At 43.4% G+C, this 13,446-nt stretch overlaps 1 protein-coding gene across 2 annotated transcripts in view; it reads left to right on the forward strand.

Annotated features, from left to right (window-relative positions):
* Nucleotides 1-13,446, forward strand: part of SNX9 (sorting nexin 9) — a 127,678-nt gene that overhangs the window by 109,852 nt on the left and 4,380 nt on the right. For both annotated transcript variants that reach the window (XM_086708233.1, XM_086708232.1), the window contains 5 exons: nt 1,400-1,503; nt 5,417-5,494; nt 9,946-10,022; nt 11,345-11,434; nt 13,268-13,382. In XM_086708233.1, coding sequence (XP_086564359.1) covers nt 1,400-1,503; nt 5,417-5,494; nt 9,946-10,022; nt 11,345-11,434; nt 13,268-13,382 — 464 coding nt within the window. The remainder of the gene's footprint in view (nt 1-1,399; nt 1,504-5,416; nt 5,495-9,945; nt 10,023-11,344; nt 11,435-13,267; nt 13,383-13,446) is intronic.

The raw sequence follows: 13,446 nt of genomic DNA on the forward strand, positions 1-13,446 counted from the left end.
AGTCGGTTAAGCGTCCGACTTCAGCCAGGTCACGATCTCGCGGTCCGTGAGTTCGAGCCCCGCGTCAGGCTCTGGGCTGATGGCTCAGAGCCTGGAGCCTGTTTCCGATTCTGTGTCTCCCTCTCTCTCTCTGCCCCTCCCCCGTTCATGCTCTGTCTCTCTCTGTCCCCCAAAAAATAAATAAACGTTGGAAAAAAAAAATAATAATAATAATAAAGCATGATAAAACAAAGTGGCACAGAACCAGCGCATGCCTACATGATATTCAACAAGGCAGAAATCTCTGAACATTGCCTCAAAGGAAGTAAATCTCTAACCTGCAGTTTTGTGCTATTTTTTCATCTGTTGTTTCTAATTATGTAATTTTTTTTTTTTTTTTTTTTTTTTTTTTTTTTTTTTTATGAAGGCTTGGTCGAAAATCTGGAGTAGTTCCTTTTCTATTTAAAAACTAACTAGAAATCTTGGGGCTTTTTTTAAGAAGATTTTTTTCTTATTATAAAATTCTTGCTTATGGGTTACCAAATGTGTAGACAAGGAAAAAAAAAACAAACAACGTTACAACTGCCCAGAGAGAAAAATCAATGTTAATATGTGTTGACCTAGGTCTTCCAAAATCTCCTCTGTGCATATGTATCTAAGAGAAAAATTGTTTAAGCAAAAAAAGACCTCATACTATGCATTCTGTTTTATAAGCTTTTTTTTTTTTTTTTTCATTTAGCATTATGTTGGGATGATTTTTTCAGGTTGGCATTTTTTATATCCTCAAAGAACTGAGTTGTTCGGTATCACTCAGATGGTTGTGTATCCAGGTCACTTTCTCCGATTCATTGAAGTACTTACTGGAATGAATGAATAAACTACCCAATGGTACCTCCACCAAATAAGATATTCACGAAACCACGATTTCATTTCCTTTAGAATGATTTTAGTTAAAATTCACAGGGAATTGAGGGGGAACAGAAGCAGAGTTAAGATTTAAATGGCAGATTTTTAGGTAATTTTTTTTAAGTTTGTTTATTCTGAGAGAGAGAGACAGTACAAGTGGGGGTGGGTCAGAGAAAGAGAGAGAGAGAGAGAGAGAGAGAGAGAGAATCCCAAGTAGGCTCTGTGCTGTCAGCGCAGAGCCTGATGCAGAGCTCGGTCCCACAAGCCACGAGATCATGACCTGAGCCGAAAGCGAGCTGAAACCTGAGCCGAAATTGGGCACTTACCCGACTGAGCCGCCCAAGTGCCCCTTCAAGCCTGAGTAAAGGGCGTTGCTACAGTGCCAGAAAACCACTGCCCGTGGTTATGTTTGGTGCATGTGTCTCTGACCGTGTTGATTTTTCTCGTCTTGCACCTCACACTGACCATGTGGTGGCAAAGTCAAGGACCTGCCGTCTTGTGTTTCACCCCACAGAGAACAGAAGTGTGATGCTGTCGGTAAATTCACCAAAGCCATGGATGATGGTGTGAAGGAGCTACTGACCGTGGGCCAGGAGCACTGGAAACGGTGCACAGGACGTAAGTGCCATCCTTGCGGCCACTTCTGGGTTTGTAGGTGGCAGTGCAGGCCCCGTTTTGTGACCTTTACCACATTGGGGAACCGTCCCCTCAAACAGAAATGCACATTGTGCAGTAATGTCATACCCATGGCTCTCTGGTGACCCTCACTGGTCAGCCCTAATCAGATGATGGAAAACGGACCCCAACAAATCCAGTTCAAGAACTCTTACAAAAATGTGTCCCCTTAACTGTTTCTAGTTATTTGGGGTTTATAATCTGTGAATAATGAATCTTTTCTTCGTGTTTAGAGAATGCTTGTTGTTTTTAATGTCATGATTTTACGTTGTAATGTTTATCCATTTGGTAAGATTTGTTTATAGAAAGTTCTTCAACGTACAACGGGGTTACATCCCAAAAAGCCCATCCTGAGTGGAAAACACCCTAAGTTGAAAATACGTTCAATACACTTACCCTCCCGAACTTCACAGCTTAGCCTGGCCCCCCTGGCTCGGGACGCTTGCATCAGCCTGCAGTTGGGCAGAGACGTCTCACACAGGACCGAGACGGTTGAGCATCTCATACCGGACTCAAAGTGACAGAATGGCTGCATGGGTGCAGAATGCGTGTCGTGTGCCCACTGTTTACCCCCGTGGTCGCCGGCTGCCCAGCATCACAGACAGGATCCTCCCGTGTGTCCCCGGCCCAGGACAAGATCCAAATTCAGAATTCCAAGTACTGTTTCTGTTGAACGCATACCACTTTGACACCATCATAAAGTCAAATATTGTTAAGTCAGGGACCACCTGTATGTGGCTACAGACCTAATATTTAAGAGAAAGCAAGATGCTGGGTCAGACGAGGAGCAGGGTGAGGGCAGGTGCTCCGCCAGCCACTGCCGTCTGCCTGCACTTCCCTGTTCTCGAAGACTTCGTACCTCCCCCGGCCCCCTCCCCACGCGGCCTTGGTTTCTGGACCTCATCCTGCTGAACCTTTGTTGTCTTGCAGTCAAGTCCTTGCAGCTCTTGTCACATAGCCCAGGCTAGAAGCAGTCAAGCGTTGGCCATGGGGTCAACACCCCGCGGCTGCCCTCCCACCTCTAAGGCCCAGCAGGCTTCACAGACCCGGTCACCGCTGCACAAGTGCTCACGTGGCTGTCCATGGCCATAGACTCTCGGGAGCTTCCTCCTCTTTGCGTCCATCCCGCCCTTATTGCCACAAGGCCTCCAGAGCCCCAGAGAGAGAGAGCTGAGCTCTCATCATGGTCGCTTGTGATGATCTCTGGAGAAAGAGGTGCCGTGAGTCCTAACTCACCTAACCTAGTACTAAGGCTAGTAAGTCAGCCATGAGGCTAGTATCTAAGAATTTTCTGGCTTTCGGCTCATACACCCTATAAGAATACTGGTTGTATTCAGGGTTTGGGTGCGGGTGGGGTGGGGGGTTGATTGTGTGTTTTAATAAAATGGCTTCTACTTTGAATTACAAAAATGATACCCACTTTTAAACTATGGTACTCAGCATAGGAAGGAGCTTAATTATCCGTTTTGTAAAGTTTTTTAACAGGTGGTATTTTTCTTTTAAATGAGGGGAAAAGAATAAAATTGGAAGTCAAAAACTAATTTTAATGAATAAGAAACTGAATGTGGGGTAACTTGTGAATGAATTATTAAGATACCACAGCAGAGTTAATAGCAATAGTAAGATCTATTAAATCCAGACCCTAGCACAGCAAAGTTCATAGCAGTGTTAAGATCTATTCAGTCCAAGCCCTTATTACATCAGGAATTGGCAAACTGTGGCCAGCAGGCCAAATCTGGCCTGGGGCCTATTTTTGTAAAAGTGGAACACGGCCATGCCCGCTTACATACGTACTGTCCGTGGCTCCTTTCCCATTACAGTGGCAGAGTCAAGTACCTTTGACAGAAACCTGTGGCCCCACAGAGCCTGGAATATTTACCGTCTGGTCCTTTGCAGGAAAAAAAGGCCCTGTTTATACCGAATGGCCCTCTGCCACTCACATAATACTTTATATCAACAAAACCACTTGTGTGCCAGCTGTTCGTGCCCGGGGGGCAGACGCTGGGAGTGATAACAGTTGCTCCTTTGTCACGGCAAAGACATATGATGCTGTACCCTAAATATAGAAGTAAGCCCCACACGGCAATGTATACAAATGCAACACTAGAAAAGAAAACCCGCTCAGGCCTTGGGTCACAGGGAGCTAAGTCAGCACGGAAGGGGGAGTGACATTCACTCAAACAGTGATTTCATTTTAAAATAATTAATTTTAGCTGTAAGCTCTTTTGAGGCCATGATAATAAATCATTTCAATCGTAGATTCTTTGAAAGATGTTCCCTGTTTTTTAGAAATATTTCAAGTGCAAATCCTCCAATCAGCATTTTAAGGATATCACAAAAATCTGGGTTTATGATTTCTTTTAAAGAGTTAAATCCCTTATGTCTAATATCTAGTCAAGTTCAGGTTCCATATGAGCCATAAGGCCAGATTTATGAAATAGAGGATATTGGTGTAAGGCTGCCCTTTTTGGTGTGGGGGGGAAAGGGAGAGTTGAAGCACTTGATTTGGGATTTAATTTAAGCATATCTTCTTTCTTCTTTTCTCTCACAAGAGTGTCTTAAAATTCCTGATTTGTAAAGTGAGAAATGTAGCACATGCTTGGTGTGGTAAAGCACGTGGCAGGTGTCTTTAATCCCACGTATAGAGGCAAAAACTGAGTCACAAAAAGGTGAACAGTTTATTAAAATTAAGCCAATATGGTTTGAATTCATGTCTCCTGATTATTGCGGCTTATAGACCATATTTCAGATTTCTCTGGACTAGATGTTTTTAAAGAAACATTTGAATCTTTCTTCTTTAAGATAGACCCTGCACTAAGCCTTCAAATGCAAGTAAGGCTTTCTTTTGAAAAGCACTTGGTGTGTTGAAAGGGATTACTTACAGATGCAGAGAAAATAGCCTAAGATAGACTCTGCTCAGAGTTTTCCAGAGTGACTGTAGAATTCTAGAATGTTAGCACTAGAAGGACCTCAGAGATCATTTCATTAATCATGTTATACAGATGAGCAAGCTAAAACCCCCCTCCCTGGTCCTGAGTCCTTCTGCCGTATTTTTCTCCACACGTTGCTGCTTTCACTTATTTTTTATTTATTTGTTTGTTTATTTATTTATTTATTTTATTTATTTTATTTAACTTATGCAAATAATCGCTCATACATACATAACAGTGAGGAAAGCAATGTATTTGGAATCACACGTGCCAAACCCACCATTTGTTGGCCATGTGACCCTGGGCAAGCCCATTCACTTTATCTGAGCCTTATTTTTCTACATTTATTTATTTTTGCGACAGAGAGAGACAGAGCATGAACGGGGGAGGGGCAGAGAGAGAGGGAGACACAGAATCGGAAACAGGCTCCAGGCTCTGAGCCATCAGCCCAGAGCCTGACGCGGGGCTCGAACTCGCGGACGGCGAGATCGTGACCTGGCTGAAGTCGGACGCTTAACCGACTGCGCCACCCAGGCGCCCCAAGAGCCTTATTTTTCTAACCCACAAAACCAAGATGTGGAGTCTCCACCCGGTAGATGGGTTGTTGTGGTGATCGGGTGGCGTACATGAAAGTCCTCTGTCAGCCAGACATCTTCCAAATGAGCTCCCGGTCGCTCCAAAGGATGCGGGCGATGGTGACGGTGGTTAATAATAATAGCATCCGCCATTTACTGCACCATCCGTGAATAATGAATTTTACTTTTAAAAAATCCTTTGTTCAAAACAATTTTATTAAAGAATATAGACTATTTTGAATCATGTCAAATTTCTTTCATGATAAAAGTAATCACTTTTAGGAAATAGTCAAAGCCCATTTCAGTTTGCTCAGAGGACTGGTTAACCGTGCACTCCTTTTTCTCTTCCAGCATTACCCAAGGAGTATCAGAAGATAGGAAAGGCTCTGCAGAGCTTAGCAACAGTGTTTAGTTCCAGCGGTTATCAAGGTACGTCTGTGTCTATCTGTCTTGGGGCCATAAGTGTCTCGCAGACCAGCCACCCCTCCAGCCTCTTGTAGGCAGACAGAGACTCCGCAGTGAAGGGCCCTTGTCACCGACACTTAAATTGGCTGGGCTGCTCCACTCAGGACTCCTGCAACCTCACTTCATTGCTTCTGAGAAGAGTGGAGGGTTGTTCCACTATGTATTTTCTTGCTGGCCTTCTCCGCCTTTCTTTGTGCTCAGGCACAGCTCTTGCGCTCGAACGGGCAGCCGTGATACGTCAGCCTCCGCCCTGGCTCCCATCTCCCCGCCAAACTCAGCAGTCCAGTCTTCCTGTTACAAAGGCCAGAATTCACCAACGCGGTTTGGAGGGAAAATTTGACTAAGTGACAAATTCACGTTGCTTTCTGTCTCTCCGCAGCTTATAATTATTTTCAACTTGTCCCACGTTGTAGATCTTACCTGTGGTTTTTCGAATTCATTGTACGTTTACGTTGCCCACACTTGCGAGAACAAGCCAGCCATTTCCCCTTATGTTTTGGTTTGCTTTTGCTTAGTTTGCCCTGTGGAGCAGGTAGGGAGTCCAGGTATCTGTCAGGTGAGTGGCAGTTCTTAAATCTGAGTGTGTCCCATCACTTACAGAAATGATAGAATTGGTACTTCGGCCGAGTTCTGTATCCCAATTCCTAGGGAAGATAGGTCTTTGGACGTCAGTGTCTGAGTATCTTCAGGAACGAGAAATTAGTCTCTCACCAAAATGTATTGGGGCTGCTGTGTATGAATATTTCTTTTTGGCCTGGCTGAATTGTGTCTTATAATCCCAACTTTCAGATTGATGGGAGCGTTGAAGATTAGTTAATCGGGCCCCCTCTTTCAAGATGAGGAACGTAGGCCTGGAAAGATAAGCTTCTGGCCAGGGTGCCACGGGGGTTGATGCAGAGGCCAAGTCTAGGACCGCATCCGCTGCTTGGGTGCCGGCAAGACCCTGAGAGCACGCTCGTCTTTGTGGTTCTGTAGTGCGTTGACGGGATGAGAGCTTTTGTTCTGAAGATGCTGGACCCCGATCGTGCGCTCACATGTCAGAGCTCACCCGAATCTGCGCCTTCCTTAAGCCTCACCTGAGAGCTGGGTGTCTTCCGGCCCCGCCCTCACTTCCCTCCATCACCTCTTCCTGCACACAACCCGTGTGGGGGAACTGGCCCTGCATTTGGGGCTCCCCAGGCTCTAGTCCCTCACAGCCCACAGGCAGCGCCTCCCGTCCCCCCGGGGCTCCTCTGCCTGTGGAGGGCTCCCTCTTCCACCCGCGTGGCAGGCTCAGCCCTTTCTGATTTTAGTTCATTTGGATTTCTTCATTCCTACAGTGCTTCAGTGACTCCAAGGGAAAGTATGGCTTTTGAGTTTATGTGATATTATTACGTTGAGAGCAGCAGTCTTATAGGTGTCCCCGTCCAAGCTAGAATGGAACCGCTCCAAGATTAGATTTTTAAGCCCAACAATGATCCTTCCAGTAGCTTCCAAGTTTGTATAATACGTGGACCCATATTTGAGGTCTTTTGTCCCTTGAAGTCACGTATAAAACTTAAAAATCATTCAGAGCTAGATCACAGAATGTGTAAACAGCAGTTCACTCACTGGTTCTCCTGGTCGATGCTGGGAAAGACACATCACTCCCTCTTCACTAAATGTGATATTTATAAAGGGTGCAGATAATTTGAACCAAAAGTCTTGAAAAGGGGGAAACAGAAGACATTCGGTAATCTGAGAAATGGTTCCTAAAGATCTTCTTTGGTAACTTTATAAAATCTTCCCATATATTTCTCGTTCTGTGTGTGCATTTTAGTGGAGTCTGTGTACCTTCAAAATGACCAGCTTCTCTCCAGCGTTTGTCTTCTGTAATTTCAGCCTGAAGCGACCTAGAAGAAAGGAGGGATAGAGAGGGCTGCAGGGGGGCAGTAGAGTGAGGCCCCGACAATATCACGACATCCTAGAGGGGAGGAGACAGTAAGAGATGACCTTCTCCACGGCGCCCACCTGTGTATTCCCTTCCGAACCACAGACCACACTCAGAGAAGCACTGTTTGCTTTCTCCATGTTTTCTGTGCTTAACACTATCCTCAGTGTGTTGTCAAATACTCCGGTTGCAAGTGGCACTTTGCCAACTACTAAAAGTACTCAATGTCATACACTTTGTGTTGAATATCATTCACCTTACTAGAGATCTTGTTTTGAAAGAACTTCTCAAGACTGGCCTTTGACCTTTCAAGGCAAATGAAGGTCAGCAGAGTTGAGTTCTGTGTCTCATCACGCGTTCCTTTGCCCACACGTGCTGGCTTCTTGGGGCAGCACTGCACTCTTTGATCTTGAAGTAATTCAGATGATTCCAGTTCCTGAGAACATCTTGGATTATGTTAACTATAACTTTCCACACTCCCTTGAAGAATACATGAACTAATTACTGGAACAACACGGAGACCGTTAGCATGGCCTTTGCACAGATCTATGAGGCGCTTCATATCCTTATGGATTATCATGGAAAAATAACTGATAAAAATATTTAAATGGTTATCTTTGGGGGAGAAGAGGAACAGGTACAGAAGCCAAACCTCTAGACCTCTAGTTTTAGCTTGTTTCATAGATTCTACTTTGGAACGATGTGAATGTTTTATTTTTATATTTGTTGTTTTACTTTTATTATTAGAAAACAAATTTAAATGAAAATGTAAAAAAAAAAAATTCCTAAAAAGCAAAAGCAAAATGAATCATTGGATGCATCAAGAGGAGGGCATAACCATGTAGAGAATTACTTCAGATCACCTTAAAACAACGAATTTTGATTATACGTCCCTAGTAGCAGGTGTCTTAAAGCCAAAAAAGACTTCAAAAATCTCGTTTTTCAGTAATCATGTAGTTAGCATAAAATGTTGGTATTGTTTTTCTAAAGCTTCTAAAACTATTTTACGTTCTGTGGGGGAAAGCAAATACGTAATTCTTTTACTGTTGTTAGGAACCAAGTTTTAAAAGAGAGAAACATAAAGATCAAAAGTTTTAAAACCCATTATGAAAAATCCTGTAGTCCTAAATTTGAATTGGAAATGTCGATATGAGTTCATTATGATTTCCCTGTTTTTAAAAAAATGCAGCTTGCCTCACTCTGCACGTTGAAAAGGCCCCGAAATATCCAATCCAGGAGTGAGAAGCGCCTCTAGCGCCACCCACAGGGGGATTTCTGAACACTGCGCTCCACCCACATGAACCAGAGCTCCCAGCAGAAAGAACTCAGATGCCAGTTTGAAGAGCCTTCCGCTGGCTGTAAAGAGAAAATTTGAGCATTAGTGCAAGTAATACTTTCTGTGAAGTGAAGCTTATCGAGTACGTTTAAATCCAGATTTCAGTGCTTTTTTAAAAAGTTGATCTCCGTTACCTTTAGGGGACTGGTTAGGGAATCAACTCATTATTCTGAAAATGGTAAAGAGAAGGAAGCATTTAATGTGCTTTTTCTCGTCCAGTACCTCACGGTAAGCAGATAGCTGATAAAGGAAGGTTCCTTTTTATAGAAGTGCTTCCGATCGAGAAAGAGTAATAGAAGCGGAAAAGCAACAGTTTACAAACCTTTCCTCAAATTAAAAATTGAGACTGTACAGGGAACCGAGGACTGTGTTATCACCACAGAGACAGTCAGCAGAACCCAGACTGTAGGTAGCAAGACAAGTACCCGGTTTCTTCAACACCCGAAAAAGAAATTTGCAAGAAAACAAAGAGGGAGGAGAAAGAGCCTATAGACTGAAGAAACACTTAGGCTCTCGGCCACCTGGACGTTCTTTGCATCCTGAAAGCAGCCACCTTGATTTCGGACATCAGGGAGCTGCACACCGCCTGGATAATTTATGTCGGGAACAGTTTGTCTTTCCTACAGTGTGGTGTTGGTATCGTCCTTGCTTTTTTTTTTTTTTTTTTTTTTTTAATTTTTTTTTTTCAACGTTTTTTTTTTATTTATTTTTGGGACAGAGAGAGACAGAGCATGAACGGGGGAGGGGCAGAGAGAGAGGGAGACACAGAATCAGAAACAGGCTCCAGGCTCCGAGCCATCAGCCCAGAGCCTGACGCGGGGCTCGAACTCACGGACCGCGAGATCGTGACCTGGCTGAAGTCGGACGCTTAACCGACTGCGCCACCCAGGCGCCCCCGTCCTTGCTTTTTGAAGAGTCCTTATCTTTTAGGTAAAAATTATGAGTGAACTGTTATATGGCCAGCGAAAGAGGGAGGTAAGGAGTGGATGGTACAGGTGAAAAAACACTGGCCATGAGCTGTTCATTGGGAAGCCAGGTGACGGGTAGATTGCAACTCATTACACTATCCTCTGGTTTTGAAACGTTTAGGATTTTCTAGAATAAAATTTTTAAAATAAATGAAGTGAAAATGCAACTTACGACCACTGATGTCGCTATAATGATTTCCAGGCGAAACGGATCTCAATGCTGCGATAACAGAAGCAGGAAAGACTTACGAAGAAATTGCCGGTCTTGTGGCAGAACAGGTATCCACTTAGACACGCGATTCCAGTAAAGATTTCATGCTGTCGAATCCACATATTTAACCTAACCTATTTTAAAACAAACTTCGCAAATAGATATCCTTCTCTTTGCTATCCCTGTGTATCTTTGTTAATGGTATTTGGTAATAGTTTTTCTTTGGTTAAGCAAAAGTGCTAGATGAATGTATCCTCAGGAAATCTAAAGGAGAGTTACAGAGAGGGAAGGAGGCAAACCATTAGAGACTCTTAAATACAGAGAACAAACTGAGGATTGATGGGGGGTGGGGGGGGAAGGGGAAAGTGGGTGATGGGCATTAAGGAAGTCACCTGTTGGGATGAGCACTGGGTGTTGTATGGAAACCAATTTGACAATAAATTATATAAGTAAATAAAAAGAAAAAAAACTAAAGGAATACCTTCCGGTGTCGATGGCTTGGATCCATCCTTCACCCACAGGGGGTTGGAACATTATAGCAAGAACACTGTTCAAGTCACTGTTTGGACCCTTAGTCTGTCTGAGCCTTGCTTCACTCAGCTGGTAAATGGTGATGGGAGAGCCTGCCTCGTAAGGATCTCAGCAGTCAGCAGCTCACGAGGAGAACATACCTGCTGTGGCCCCTGGGAAAGGCAGGTCCTTGTAACAGCCACGTGGCTTTTATTGGGGTCTTCAGTGGCCCAACTCCAGCTCTTTTGTATAGACAACAGATCAGAAATTCCCTAATGGGGGATAACCATGTATGTTGTTTCAAATCCCTAAATTAAAAAAAAAAAGTTTTTAGTTCAGTTCTTGAGATATATCCTTGTGCACGCGCGTTCATGTTGGTCATTGACTACCTCTGCTTGTTATAAAGAGATTAATTTTTAGAACTGTGCATAACATAACTATTAAAAATTATAATTCAAAAAAATTTAAAAATTTTAGGTTGCCACTTAAGGTGGTTGCCAGATTTTTAATTATATTTTACGTTCTCTGCTAAAATTGAGACATTGATTACATCTTATTTGCTCATATATAAACAGACAGTATTGACTAGCTTTTTTCCCCACATAATGTTATATTTTGAGCCACCTCAAAATAGCTGATTTTACCAACCAACCTAAAAATTATCTGATGTTCTATCATTTTCTCTTCAATCTACAACTGAGAGTGTAATAGCCTTGGAGGGTTGTTTTCTTACAGGAAAACTAGGCTGAATGCATAGCCCTTGACCGTAGTAACTACTACCTGGGGGCTTGGCTGGCACAGCCCTCAGGTATGACTGTTTTCTTGTCCTCCGTTGCCTGGATTTCTCTGCCAGTAATAACCGATCTGTGTCTTATTACAGCCAAAGAAGGATCTCCATTTCCTCATGGAATGCAATCATGAATATAAAGGTTTCCTTGGCTGCTTCCCTGATATTATTGGCGCCCATAAGGTAATTTGATCGCAGAAGATGACGCGGGTGAATCCGGCTGCCACTCACGGCCACCTGCGCGGTCCCTGTCTGTCAGCACAGCCCTGAGTCAGGAGGGGCTTTCCGAAATAAGCTGGAAACTGCTCGGTCTGTTTAAATAGTGAGGTCCCCGTAACACGTTTAGATCATGGGGAGTTTCTAGTTTTTTGGATTCTATAAAAAATAATTTTGAGGAAACAAAAATATGAAAAACGCTCCTTTATGCACATGCTTAGGTCAAGTATCAAACAAAATAATCCTGCTGTTTGAAGTTGAAGACAATGTTAGGAATACTGCTTTCCCTTTGTGAGACCCCTGTAAGCTGCTTGGGCAAGTCCTCTGAGATCCTTCCCTATTGATATGAAATAAGATGTTCTGTCCCTGGGCCTGATGAAGGGCTTCCTGACTAAAACTTCAATGGTCAACCTCAATTTTATATTTTTAGGGTAATAAGAAGGAAACTGTGTAGTTCCCATCGTAAAGGTATTTTTAAACTGAATTTAGAAATGTTTTAGGGTGTCCTCACATTTTGATTCTGGTTAATTTTTCTCTGTTTCACATTCTGTATTATTTCAGAATGTGGACTTATTTAATCCACTCTAGTACTTCTCTAGGGTATTGTGATGTACTTGGGTTTGTTAGGAAAATCTCCACAGAGGGCTGGTCTGTGACCCTAACAGTCCTGGCACGAGGCCCCGTTAGCCTTTGACTTTGATAACGGAAGTGTCAGGAGGGGGTGGCGTAGGTAAACAGGAAGCTTTGTGCAACTTCAGATCTTTTCATACAAAACTCAGAACATTCTCTTTACAACCCACCCGTCGCCGGACACTTCGGTGTTGCCACATCTTGGCTGTCGTGGGTAACGCTGCAGTGATCCTGACGGTACAGTTATCGCTCTGAGACCATGTTTTCATTTTCTTCAGATACGCGCCCAGGAGTAGAATTGCTGGGAGAGTAGACCTTAAAAATGCTCATCATAAGGGGGCGGGAAAAAAAAAGCTTGTAACCGCGTGAGGTGAGGGATGTTAATAGCACCATGGTAATCGTTTTGCAATATATACAATACGTCAGCTCCTACAATATTGTGTGTCAATTATAAATAAAACCGAGAGGAAATTAAATAAAATAAAAATCTCAAAAAAAAAAAAAACAAAACCCAGCTTAGAAGGGTTAGCTTGTTGTAGGGATTGGTGCCAGCACTTAAGAGTTTTGGGCATGGAGCCTGATGTATGCGCGAGTGTGAAGTTTTTCCTTCCAGACAGCTCTAATGAGCTCTCTGATGGTCCTGGAGTGGGAAACATTTGGCAGCTTTCACAGCTACCTCCATGTGAGTATTAATCTGAAATCGGTACAGCGCTCCTCGCAGAAACCAGAGTAAAGCTGGTGACCCGCTGCTCCAGGACAGCAGAGGGCGAGAGGCCCTGGGCGCATGCGCTCGTCCGTGTCCCTGATCAAACGACTTTGCAAACTGCTAATGCCTCTTTCCCTCTTCCATACCACTCTTGTCCAGGCCCTGTCTCTGGCTCACAGATACTACAGAAATAAGAGTGCTGTTTGGTTTTCTATTCTGTCGTGGCGTTAAACAGTCCCATTTTAGCTTAGTTCTGTATTTCAAGAAAAGCAACCTTTTTGCTTCCAAGCGACTTACAGGAAGTTACAGTTAGGTGCTTTCCTGTGTTCTTATTTTGTGGGGACATTTTTTTTCTTGTTGAGTAGCCAGTCAGGTAGAGAATATGTTGGCACTGTTCTATTTTAGATTAATGGCTAATCCTTTTAGCTCTGTTTTATTCATACTCTTGCATTTGTATTTCACAGGCAGCGATAGAAAAAGTGAAAGAAAGTGACAAACTGGTGGCAACTAGTAAGATCACCCCACAGGACAAACAGAACATGGTGAAGCGAGTTGGTACCATGTCTTACGCGTTGCAAGGTAAGAGAGAGGTTCGTGCACAGCTAGCGGAGATTTTATTTTATTTTATTATTTTTTTTTTTAA

The sequence above is a fragment of the Puma concolor genome, chromosome B2 (assembly GCF_028749965.1).
Source record: "Puma concolor isolate L17-30 chromosome B2, mPumCon1.1.hap2, whole genome shotgun sequence".
Classification (NCBI taxonomy): domain Eukaryota; kingdom Metazoa; phylum Chordata; class Mammalia; order Carnivora; family Felidae; genus Puma; species Puma concolor.